The following is a 12,288-nucleotide window of genomic DNA, read 5'->3' on the forward strand; positions in this document are numbered from 1 at the left end:
AACATGTCACTGGATCAGTTCTAGACAAAGTCACTGAGTATGGTGGTGTTCAGCAAGCCCCTAAGCGTGAGCCGTTTCTTTTATAAAGAAAGGCCTAGATGTTCCGCACTAATAAAGTAGTTAGTCCTGCTGTCTGAAAGACTCGTGTGACAGGAAGAAACAACTTTCCAATTTATTTCATCTGTCCATTTGTAGGTTTGGCTTATGTGACTATTGTGTTCAAAAAACATAATGGATCATGTCTATTGGTTCCAGAGCTTTTTGTTGTAGATTGTAAATTTCTTGAAGGCAGTTTCTAACTGGGTTAGTAATTCCGGGGATGCATTTGATCATCATAACTGAATGAGAGAAAAAAGGAAAGGATATGACTGCTCCTAGGTATGGTGAAGGAGGAAGTTTATTATAGATAAAAGGAAGTGCACAGCCAGGCAGAGACATTTGGGAGGGTCTAAAGTGGCCATGACCCTGAGCCATGTGAGGAGAGGGGTTGGGGGAAGAGAGAGGGTAGACAGGGAGACCAGGTGTAGCAGCCAGAAGGCCACAAAAGTGTCCAAAACCAAAATGTCTGGATTGTCTAGGGAAGAGCCTCTAGGGGAAGGGCAGCCCAGCTCAAGAGTTCCAGGTATACCAGGCATGCCCTGTAACAGGCAGGCACTAAGGATGCTGGGAGAACTTGGAGGCCAGGTTTGCTTTGATATGTTAAACAGGAATCTCAGCCATTTGTCTTAGGGAGCTTTGTTCATTAAGCCCAATGGTTAGAGAGAAGAAACAAACTGAGAAAGCAAGCCTCCTCGGGCTGACTGTTCCATTCTTACTGCCACGTTGCAGATGTTGGAAGAACGTTCTCTGACAACTGCTTGTACTTTTAAGCAGCAGAGATTTTTTTGGAACAAGATGGTAAAGGTTGAGCTAAAGTTAAGTCCAAACTGTTCACTATAACCCATTTGTTTATTTGGTTTTTAAGTCCCGTAAGAACTGTTTGGTTTGGAAAAGAGCAAAGCAAGTTGATAAATTGATTTTTTTCTTTTTAAGAAAAACAGTTCATTTACTATAGTCATAAAGAAAACTCTGTTGGATTTACTGTGGAACTACTGTAAGTGTGCTTTACATAACTTCTGTGATTCAATTATAATCAAGTACCAAGGTCTTTGATTCACTTTGTAAACACAGAAGTTAATAAAGTACAAAGAAAGATTAACTGAGTATAGGAATATCTTTCCTATACTCAAAGTGATGAAATACAGTATAAAAATGCATTGACTCAAACAAGGTACAAACCCTGAGTTTGCTATGGCCCAGTCATGAAGGGTTTGTTTTTTATACAACTATATCTATTCTTAAGTGGCCTCAGGGATGAAAACATATGAGAAGAAAAATATCAATAAAGTACTAAGTGCTACTAAAAGACAATTACTGGGGAGCTGTGGAAATGATAAAATTATGAATTGTTGAAATAAGTTATGGATCCAAGGATGTCCTCATTTGTGCATCATGGAGGAGATGAAAGTTGAGTCAGGAATTAATGACTGGATAAAATCTGGATAGTAAAGAAAGGAAGGAAGCTCATTCAAGGTGATGGGATAGAATAAGTACAAACATAACATGAGAAAGTTGTAAAACACACTTGAAAGCTAATCAGATACACATTAAAAAAAATCTCGGCTTGAAAAGAAAATTAGAGATTTCTAAATCATAAGATTTTAGAGAAAGAACCCACTTTGTGTTTAAATCGTTTATATTAAAAGAGACGATGTGGACTGCCATGCCTCGTGTGTCATGTTCCCTAGACAGGAGGCCAGAGGTAAAGCCACCGCATTCTGTGGAGTAGAAGGAGCCTTTGAATATTTCTGCTCCAACTATGTCACTTACAGAGAGGAAAACTCAGAGGTTTTTGTTTGCTTTTCCTATGTTTCCAATCTTCTAAGTTCAGGGCGCTGTTTGGCAGAGGTTTACAAAGGCAACAGTTAAAGAGCTGAACTAAGTAAAGATACTTTGAAGAACAATGATAGAGAATCTACTGGGATGTATTATACCCGCAAATCACTCAATATGTCTGAGTTGCAGGAATGGCCCAGGTAACAGTAGAACAAATCTTTGGAATAGACAAAATATGCCCCTGACTTTCTCCCATGAATCCCTGAATTCTGAGAACAAAAGCCAGAAGGTCAGTAACAGGCATGACCCAAGGTTGAAGTAGATAGTAGCCCTGCCTGTGTGTTAGTCTGTTTCCTTCTGCTGTAAACGTTTGGAGCCAAATGTTTATGAAGAAGGAAATGGCTTTCTGCTCAGTTATTCTTGTGACGATATCATGTGGGTGGCATCGTGGTGGCTAGAGTACCTGTAGGTCTGACTTTCCCATGGCCAGACAGTAAACCAGCTAACAGAAAGGGCCAGCCATAGTCTTTTCTAGCAGCTCAAGCAAGAGAACTAATCAGGGTCCTTTGAGAATAACTTTAGTTATTTTCCCACTTCAGGGACCCAGGGACTGGATAAACTTCTGCTAGGGTCCTCCTCATAAAGTTCTTACCACCTTTTTTTTTAATTTTTCTTTATTTTTAAATAATTTTATACATTCACTTGTATCCCAGCTGTAGCCCTCTCCCCCTTTCCCTCCCATCTTCCCCTCCCTCCCTCATCTCCTCCCTGCCCCCTTCCTGAGAGGGGGTGTCCTCCTCTCTTTCCATCTGGCCCTAGCTTATCAAATATCTTCAGGATGGTTGCAATGTCCTTATCTGTGGCCTAGCAAGGCTGCTCCTCCCTCAGGGGAGAGGGGAAGCTCATGAGTTCATGTCAGAAACAATTCCTGTCCCCCTTACTAGGGCACCCACTTGGTTACTGAACTACCATGAGCTATGCCTGAGCAGGGGTTGTAGGTTATATCCATGCATGGTCCTGGGTTGGATAAACAGTCTCATAGAAGATCCCTGTGCTCAGATATATTTGGACCTTGTGGGGCTCCCTGTCCCCTCTAGGTTATACTAATTCCTCCTTCCTTTATATGATTCCCTACACTCTGCTGAAGGTTTGGTTATGGGTCTCAGCATCTGCTTTGATACACTGCTAGGTAGATTCTTTCAGGTGCCTTCTGTGGTAGGCTACTGTCCTGTTACTTGTTTTCTCCTATTTCCAATGTCCATCCCCTTTGTCTTTCTAGATGAGGATTGATCATATTTTAGTATACTTATCCTATCTTATAGGTCTATATAAGTGAGGATATACCATGTGTGTCTTTCTGCTTTTGGGATACCTCACTCAGGATGATTTTTTTCTAGATCCCACCATTTGCCTGCAAAATTCATGATTTCCTTGTTTTTAATTACTGAGTAGTATTCCCTTGTGTAAAAGTACCACAATTTCTGTATCCATTCCTCCATTGATGGACATCTGGGTTGTTTCCAGTTCTTACCACCTCTTAATGTCACCATACCGTGGACCGAAATTCTATACAAACTGTAGCAGCTAGAGCCAGATAGAAGCTTGAAGAATATGAGACTAAGAGAAAAGTAAAGAAAGATAGTTTCAGGGAAGGCAAACACCTCTCCATGTCTCTGTTGCATTCCAGTGCTCCGGTTTTGAGCACACTGTAACGGTATACAAGTTGTTTACTGAATATTGTTCATATAAATGCTTTTGTGGGACTTCATTGGATGCAAAACTAGTTTAGGGGTTAGATATGAATCAGCAGTTAAGAGCGCGTGCTGCTCTTGTAAAAGGCCCAAGTTTCGTTCCCAACACTCACATTAGAGGCTTGCAACTGTCTGTAATTCTAGCTCCAGGGGATCCAGTGCCCTCATCCGGCCTTTCCCAGGACTTGTGCTCAGGAACACATACCCACACAGAGATAAACACGTCACATAACAAATAATAAAATTAGTCTTTAGAAAAACTAGCCTAAAAAGAGCTTATCTGATGACGGTCATAAGTGTTGGAAGTCCAGAATTCCTTGCAGTGGTAGAGAAACAGTTACACTGAGGAGGAGCAAGTTAGCAAGTTAGAGGGAAAAGATACATGATTTTAAAAAGGTGTGATAAGGTGGAGGAGAAAAGAAGAAAGGAGGTGGTGACAAAGGTGTGCTATCAGAGAAGAAAGTTTTACAATATCAAAGATACGAAACTTCCACGTTCTGCCACTGTGCTGGCAGGTATCTTACCATCCCATAATAACCCACACAAAGCACTAATAAGAGAGCTTTGCGACATGTTAGCTCTCTGACTTACATAGGCTTGAGACTGGCAGAAGGGTGTTTTTAAAGGGCTTTCACAGTCCAAGACTTAAGGACACTGACAGTCGTCCCCTCAGAAAGAAAAACAGTTGCCACGTTAGCCCAAGAATAGTGGACTGCTTGACTACATAGCTTGAAATTCTGTATAGTGGGGAGCCTATAACAGCTACCTCATAGATTGCCTTTTAAACGTTGCAGAGCTCTGCAGTTATGGACAGACTTGAAGAAGCTGAACACAGTGGTGCATGCCTGAAGAGTTAAGGAAGAAAGTTCAGTTCAAGCCAGCCTGTGCCACACAGGAAGTCTGAGGGCCTGAGACATATGAGACTGTGTCTTAGAGAAAGGCATGGAAGAAACAGAAATCCTTATTGTTACTGAAAGAAGCCAGTCTGAAGAGGTCATCCTCAGAATCAGTGATTCTGAGAATCTGACTTTCTGGAAAAGCCAACATTAAAGAGCTGAAAAGGTCATAGATAAGAGTTGGGTGGGAAGAATAAGAGATAGATGAAGGGAAGGGTCCATGCGATGAAGCTCTTCTGTATGGTGCTGTGATGGTGAACACATGACGGTATGCACATCACACAGAGGACGTTCTCTATGGACCTGAGTGCATCACAGCGTCAGATTGTCAACTGTAACACATGCGCTACAGTCCTGCCAGATGTCAGAGGTGACACATGTTCATTTCCTACAGCTGCTGTAACAGTGTGGAAGGTTCAAAGACTTTGGCTAAGTGGTCGGCAAGGTCATGTTCTCTCTGAAGATGACAAGGAAGGATTTGTGTCATTCCTTAGTCTCTACCTTCTCATTCGTGGCTTTCTCCCTGTGTCTTCAAATTATCCTTCTTTGTATATGCCTCCCTTTGTGCCAAATTTTCTTTTGTTGCAAAATTAAGGACACCCTTGTGTTGGAATAGGGTCAGGCCCACTCACCTTACCTTAACTACATCTGCAATGGCCCTGTTCCAAATGAGGACACATTGTGAGGTCGGAGACTAGAACTTCAACATTCTGTCTCTGTATCTCTGTCTCTATTTCTGTCTGTCTGTCTGTCTGTCTGTCTGTTTATCTCTGCATCTGTCTCTCTCCTCAGGAGCACAATGCAGCCTATATATAGGAGAACATGTGGACAGGGAGAGAGAAGAGAACGTCTAAAGAAACTCTTCTTTCTCTATTTCTTCTATCCTCTGAGAAACAGAATTTATTGATGAAAAGTTTAAAAAGCTAAAACTGGTCCACTCTATCTAGCAAGTGCTCCTTGGGGAAGCCTGCCATTAGCTCCTTCAGTGTCCTTGAAGTAACAGGTTTTATTCTTAATCTCAGACAGTTGGGGCAATGGCCTGCTCATCCTGAGGATGGACTTCCTCTATTCTAGACTATCTATTTGTTATTTGATTTCAGATGTTCTGGAATTGATAGAGAATAATTTTCTACAAAAGTCTCATCCCCTAATAGTTGAGTGCTAGGTTGGAAATCCTACTTATGACCTTTTCCCGCATTAACATACTTACACATGTGTTTAGGCATGTATGTTGAACACACACACATATCTAAGATGGCCTGTTCTTGCCATATATCCTGGCTCATACAAAAGCAGAATCAGATTCATTCTTTTAAAAGAATTTCAGGAAATATCTACAGTAAGGCTATATGACCACAGAAGAAAATAACAGCAATTGTTTGTATGTAAAACAAAATACCAAATTTCTCGGGGTCAGGGAGATACTGGGTTGGTAAAATGCTTGGCGGGCAAGCATGAGGACATGATGTCAGATTCTGCTCAAGATGCTGGGCAAAGGGGACTGTGTGTGTAATCCTGTCCCTGGGTGGGAGCGCGGCCATGGCATCCCTTGGGCATGGATGGCCAGTGAGCCTGGCTGACCTGGGGAGCTCCAGGCTCAGTGTGAGACCCTGTCTCAAAACATAGGAAGAAAGTGTTAGAAGACACTGCTTATGTCCTAAGTACCAGTGGACTTAATGTGTTCTACTCTTTGAGGACTTGGCGGGGGGGGGGGGGTCATTTTTTTGCCACAGGGTATTTCTGTGTAGCTCTGGCTGACCTGGAGATCTTCCTGCCTCTACCTCTCAAGCGCTAGAACCGAAGACACATGCCACCACACCTAGCATGTGTACTTTGTTCTTTAGATACCAGTTTTAACAATGAAACGATAGGGTATGGACATTGTTAGATGTTAAAAAAACAAAACAAAACATAATTTTGAAAACTGGAAATAACAGTTGAGTGTCCCTACATCTCAAAGAGTGACATGGCAGGAATCTGAAAACACTGAGAAACATGTTTATTTGTTTGTTTGTTTGTTTTTCTGTGATATGATGCTAGCATATATCATTATTAATGAACAAATGTATTTTGCTTTTTTAATTAAAAAATAAACATCAGTATCTAGCCCGCACACACACACACACACACACACACACACACACACACTGAACAATTTCTTGGTTAAAAGATACTAATCATAAAGTAATCTCAAGATTTTAAGGGAAGGAATCAAATTAGATTTACTAATAGATATAATTTTATTCCCAATCTAGAGAAGGAGATGAAGAAGAAATAAAGTCAGGTAGAGGCAGAAGGATATCTGTTTCAGGCTGGCTGTGGAGAGAGAGAGAGAGAGAGAGAGAGAGAGAGAGAGCAAAAGAGGAGGAAGAGGGAAAGGTTTTTATGTATTCCTCCTGAATACACACACACAAAAAAAATACTTTGCCCCTACACCCTTTAGAAGTACAGGAGGAAAAGGAAGTTCACCCTGAAGTGCCGATAAGGTGAAGAGGGAAGGACTCAGGTCTCATCCCGCTTCTCTCTCTTCTCTCTCTGTAGATTTTGTCTGGTTGGTTGGTTGGTTTTTCAAGATGGGGGTTGTGTGTGTGTGTGTGTGTGTGTGTGTGTGTGTGTGTACCCTTGGCTGTCCTGGACTTGCTTTTTAGGCCAGGCTGACTGAACTAACAGAGGTCTGCCTGCCTCTGCCTCCCTGAGTGTTGAGATTAAAAGTGTGCACTACCACCCCCACTAACTCTGTAGACTCTTTAGCCAGGAATAAGGCACTGTGTCCGCACTTTCTGAATCCTACAGCACCGACTTACTCTTTAATCTCGGAGCAGGCCAGCTTTTAAGAAAACCCAGCGTCAGAAACCATATTGGAAAGACAAATACAGCCCTGGGTAAGGCTCTATCGGACTTTGCAAAGGCTATTTATTAACTAAAGGAGTGTTATAGTCATCTGGCCCCACATTTAGATTCCCCTTGAACATGCCAGAAATGTCTGTCACTCACAGGGACAGCTCCCTTAGCTTGAATTTTCTGCTTGTGCTCCGTCTAATGTGACACCCAGGAGCCCCATGGCTGCTGAACAGTCTGTTGTGGGAGTTACTTCCTAGCCAATTTTACTGGAAAGTACTCAGCACTGGCTGAGAAGGGAGGAGGGGAGGAAAGGAGGCTACTACCCAGGGTAGGTGTGATGCTGCTCCCCAAAGCAGGGGGAGAGATCACTTAAAAATCTACTGAGACATGGCTTCTCCCACACAGGAATAGTGTGATGGGAGGGCGTCCTGCTTTAAGACCAGCCAAGAGCCATTTTAACAAATACACCTTCCTGGCATATAAAACACACACACACACAAACAGCACACACATCAACACACACACACACACACACACACACACACACACATACACACACACTAACCAAGAGTCATACCACACAGCGCACAAATGTGTTTTTCTTTCCCCCAGATGTTCACAGAGCACACAGTGGTGGTCGCACGCTCCCCCGCTGTGTCCCCAGGTACATACGCGATCTATGCTCAGATCATAAGTGGTTTTTCTATGGTTAGGAAAGAAAACTGGCCTCCAAGTAAGTAATAAAAGGTAATGAGTAGGAGGGTAGAACTGAAGGAAGAATTTGCGTGGGGGCAAGCCAGCAAGGACATTCAGCCACGTTAACACGCGAGCTTCTCGGCTTCCCTTCTGGTTGCCTGTACTGCTGTCTCTACACGCCAGTGCTACTCTGGTCTTCTCAGGGTTCAGGGCTCCCTGGTGGCCACTCTTTGACACCTCTAAGATAGGAATATACGTATAGCACCGGGGCTAGCTGGTGTGTGCGCAGGTTTGACAGGCAGGAGCCCTAATCAGCTCAGAGGGGCTTTTCCTCCTACTGAAGCATTAAAAAGCAAGAACAGTTTGCAGGCTGACCTCTTCCTCTCACCTCCTTGTCCTGTCTGCCATCGCTACAGTTATTGAAGAGGTGGTTTTGTGCAATGGAAAAAAGTACAATTTCCCCTAATTGTATCAGCTTTCTGGGCCCATTGTCCCATGGCTGGTTCACACACCTATGCTTGGTCAGAACATCAGATGGGAGGACGTTTTCAGATGGCCTCACACAGGCCCTCAGATGACCAGCAATTTTTATTTTCAATAATTATAGAGATTGTCAGGTGCGGTGGCACACCCCTTTAATCCCAGCCCTCAGGAGCCAGAGACAGGTGACTCTCTGTGAGTTCAAGGCCAGCCTGGTCTATAAAGCAAGTCCAGGACAGCTAGGGCTACACAGAGAAACCTGTTTTGAAAGAAAGAAAAGAAAGAGAGAAAGAAAGAAAGAAAGAAAGAAAGAAAGAAAGAAAGAAAGAAAGAAAGACAGAAAGAAAGAAAGGAAGGAAGGAAGGAAGGAAAGAAGGAAGGAAGGAAGGAAGGAAGGAAGGAAGGAAGGAAGGAAGGAAGGAAGGAAGGAAGGAAGGAAGGGAGAGGAGAAAGAGAGAAAGAGAGAGAAAGAAAGAAAAAGAATGTTCAGACTAGAAAATACATAGAATTGTAGGGGTGTTGGTGGGAAGAGAGTTTTTTTTTTATTTTTCTCTCTGAGACAGGTTCCCACTCTTTAGCCCAATCTGGATTTGAACTCACAATCCTCCTGATTCACTCTCCCAAGTCCTATGGATTATAAGCATACTCTGTCACATCTGGTCTGAGAAATAGCTTTCTGGTTCATGAAATTAAAAAAGAAAATCTTGTTTCTTTCATGACTAGAAAGTATTGAACCCTTTTGTCAGAGTGAAACAAAACACTTGAGATTTTTTTCAAGCTCTGATAAAAACCCAAATCCAAGTTTCTAAAGATTCATGGACAGTTTAATACCATAGAGGATGCAGAAAGTGCGAAAATTTTCAAACATTTCATGGCTTTGTTTTTACTGGCTGAGATTTGATTTTTGTTTTTATGAACTATAAACGTGGTAAGAACAAAAAGCTTCTTTGCCAATTTATTTCAGATTTTTCTTTCTTTCTTTCTGAAATTGTTTCTAAACAAAGACACCATCCTGTGATGGCCCTGGGGTTTCCCCACATCAATTTTCTTGCTCAGGACGAATGGCTCAACCCATCTACATAGAAGGCACTGGAAAATATTTTTGTGATCTGAGTGCAGCCGAGCGCCTAGGAATCCAGAGGAAGTGGAGGCCTCCTGCTCCACACAGGAAGCAATCTTCCAGCCAGCCTTAAATGCCAGATTCCAGGCTAGTTTAACTAACCACTGACAGCTCTGTAAACAAAGCGGGGACAGGAGCCCGCTTGCTTCCCCTTTCCTGGGAGTCATTTTGGGTTTGGGGGCTGAAGGGAAATTCTATAATATTTGACTGGATGGCACAGATACACAGGGGAACCAGGCTCAGCTTTTGAAGAGCTGAATTCTTCCCAGAATCAAAGTCATCTCGAGGAGGTAGGAAAGGGTAAAATGGTTGGGTTATATCTGGAGAGAGCCGGGATTTTTGAGCTCTGAAGACAGCTGGATCACAACTTAGCTGCCTTCTAAAATACTACTTCCTGGAGATACTTTTTTTCTCCCATGATTTCTGCATACTTAAAAAAAAAAGTGCTAACTAACTTTCAGAATATGCAAATGATGCCTGTATGCAGCATTGTTTGAGTTCTCTTTTGCTTTGTCTACGCCCCACAGATTTCTTTTCTTGCCAATTTTCTTCCCCTTTTAGTTTCCCCTCCTGCTTTTCTCTTTGTTCATGTTTGTGTAAGTGTTGCCTGGAGTTCAGCAGGTGAGAAAAGCACAAGTTCATTCAGTAGTTCTGAAGTCCTTCCATCAACATTTCTGTCTCCTGGGATTCCTGCCTGCTTTTTAATGTAATCTTGGGTTCTTAGTTATTTTGGAGAATGAAGGTGAACTCTGCTTTAGGACAAAAATTGACCACTGACTGACTTACCAGTGTTCTAAGGTATTTTTCTCAAAAAAGAAAGAAGGAAAGAAAGAAAGAAAGAAAGAAAGAAAGAAAGAAAGAAGGAAGGAAGGAAGGAAGGAAGGAAGGAAGGAAGGAAGGAAGGAAGGAAGGAAAGAAAGAAGGAAAGAAAGAAAGAAAGAAAGAAAGAAAGAAAGAAAGAAAGAAAGAAAGGAAGAAAGAAAGAAAGAAAGAAAGAAAGAGAAAGAAAGATGGGCAGAATGGGAAGGGCTGAATGAGGGCCTCATGACTCACTGGTGATCCTGACTCTATCTCTTGCTTTTACATCCAGGTATTATCTGGGCCCCCAAACCTAAAACCTCACGATGGATGATTTTGAACGGCGCAGAGAACTCAGGAGGCAAAAGCGGGAGGAGATGCGGCTGGAAGCGGAGAGGTAAGGGTCCAGGCTGGCAGAAACAAGCATTCTCAGCACTGCTGTTTTCCATCCATAGTGACTGTCTCCTCTGGAGGGCCTGATATGGCCATATTTTACATCTTTGTAAAAATAGCTATGGCTTTAAAGTATTTTTCCTTTTCAAAGCCTAAATTTTGCATTAAAGAAAAAAAGAAATTTCAAGAAAAAGGGAGATTGGAGAAGAATCAAATCATTGTATTTTTTTTTTAAACCAAGGCTATGCATTGTAGAATTTGTTGTGGTAAAAGATAATGCATGAAAGGCATAACATCACTAATAACAGTGACATGACAGAAAGTGCTGGGTGTTGACTATTGGAAGCAGTTTACCAAGCCCCAGATGAATCTCTTTCAGATTTTATTCTTATTAGAAAAGCATCCGCGCCTGGTCACCTGCATCAGGAGGGGTAGTACCGATGGCCCGAGGTACTGGGGGAGGGTGTGGGTGTGTTGGAAACTATCATAATGTGTGCGGCCTTTGAGGAGGAGAGTTAGAGAGCAAGTTGGAGACATGCAGCTTTGATGTGGCACAGAGTCATGTATCCCAGTGGCACCTAATGTGGCATAGATCTGTTGCTGAAGGAAAGCACAGCAAGCATTCACAGGGAGAAAACTGTTCCATGGCTTTGTACGCCAGTAATTCCAGTTCACAGATACAAACCGGGGGGGGGGGGGGGAGGAGAGAGTACAAGTGATGCCACCACAGCCCTGCAGTACAAAACTGAAACTATAAACCTGTAACAAAAAGTACCAGAGGATCATACCCTACTTTTCTGCTCCTGTGTGAAGAGTTTGAAAGACAGTGCAAAGTCTGGCCTTGGATGAACTTGGCTATCGGTGGGATGTCTACACAGGTACTCATTGCACTGTAGACTAAGGATCACCTCATGGCTCTGCCACTTAGGACTCATCTGGCTCTGAGCAAGGGACCGCTCTCTAAGTCACAGTTATCCTATGTAAAACCAGCATAATAGCTACACAGCTCCTGCGGTTGTCATGAAGATTGTGAGGCTTCATAAGTGACCTTACCCTGTAGCTGGCACCTAGAATGAATAACTAATAACTATCATCATCATTATTAATGATATTCTTAACTATCAGCCCTAGTTAATCAATAAACAACAGGTCTCTAGCTATAACTAGATATCAATGCCAAGACTAGGGAAGCCAACCATCACCCCGAGATGAAAGCAGTCACAGGAAAGTTTTGCAGAGAGGGGAAAGTCGTGGAAGAGGTAATGGTGGTGAGGAGTAAACTGCAGGCTGTCTGAAAAGGAAGAGGGCATACGGTAAAAGGAGGGAGGAGAGTGACAGGGACTGTGTCCAACACACAAGATGTATCTATCCAAATTTAAAATAATAATTAATAAACCAAAATTCGAAGCACACAAAACTAAGGATATAGCCAAAGGAC

The 12,288-nt window shown here is 42.6% G+C and overlaps 1 protein-coding gene across 9 annotated transcripts in view; it reads left to right on the forward strand.

Moving 5' to 3' along the window:
- Nucleotides 1-12,288, forward strand: part of Cald1 (caldesmon 1) — a 172,662-nt gene that overhangs the window by 74,106 nt on the left and 86,268 nt on the right. For 8 of the 9 annotated variants that reach the window (XR_009590746.1, XR_009590745.1, XR_009590750.1 and 5 more), the window contains exon 2: nucleotides 10,750-10,854. Coding sequence is in view for 4 of the 9 variants with exons in the window: in XM_060380166.1 (XP_060236149.1) it covers nucleotides 10,784-10,854 (71 nt within the window). In the remaining 5 variants the exon portion in view is untranslated. Of the gene's footprint in view, nucleotides 1-9,803; nucleotides 9,950-10,749; nucleotides 10,855-12,288 lie in introns of those variants that run through there. The other variant, XR_009590747.1, reaches the window with a different exon arrangement.

The sequence above is a fragment of the Meriones unguiculatus genome, chromosome 3, assembly GCF_030254825.1.
Source record: "Meriones unguiculatus strain TT.TT164.6M chromosome 3, Bangor_MerUng_6.1, whole genome shotgun sequence".
In the NCBI taxonomy this organism is placed as follows: domain Eukaryota; kingdom Metazoa; phylum Chordata; class Mammalia; order Rodentia; family Muridae; genus Meriones; species Meriones unguiculatus.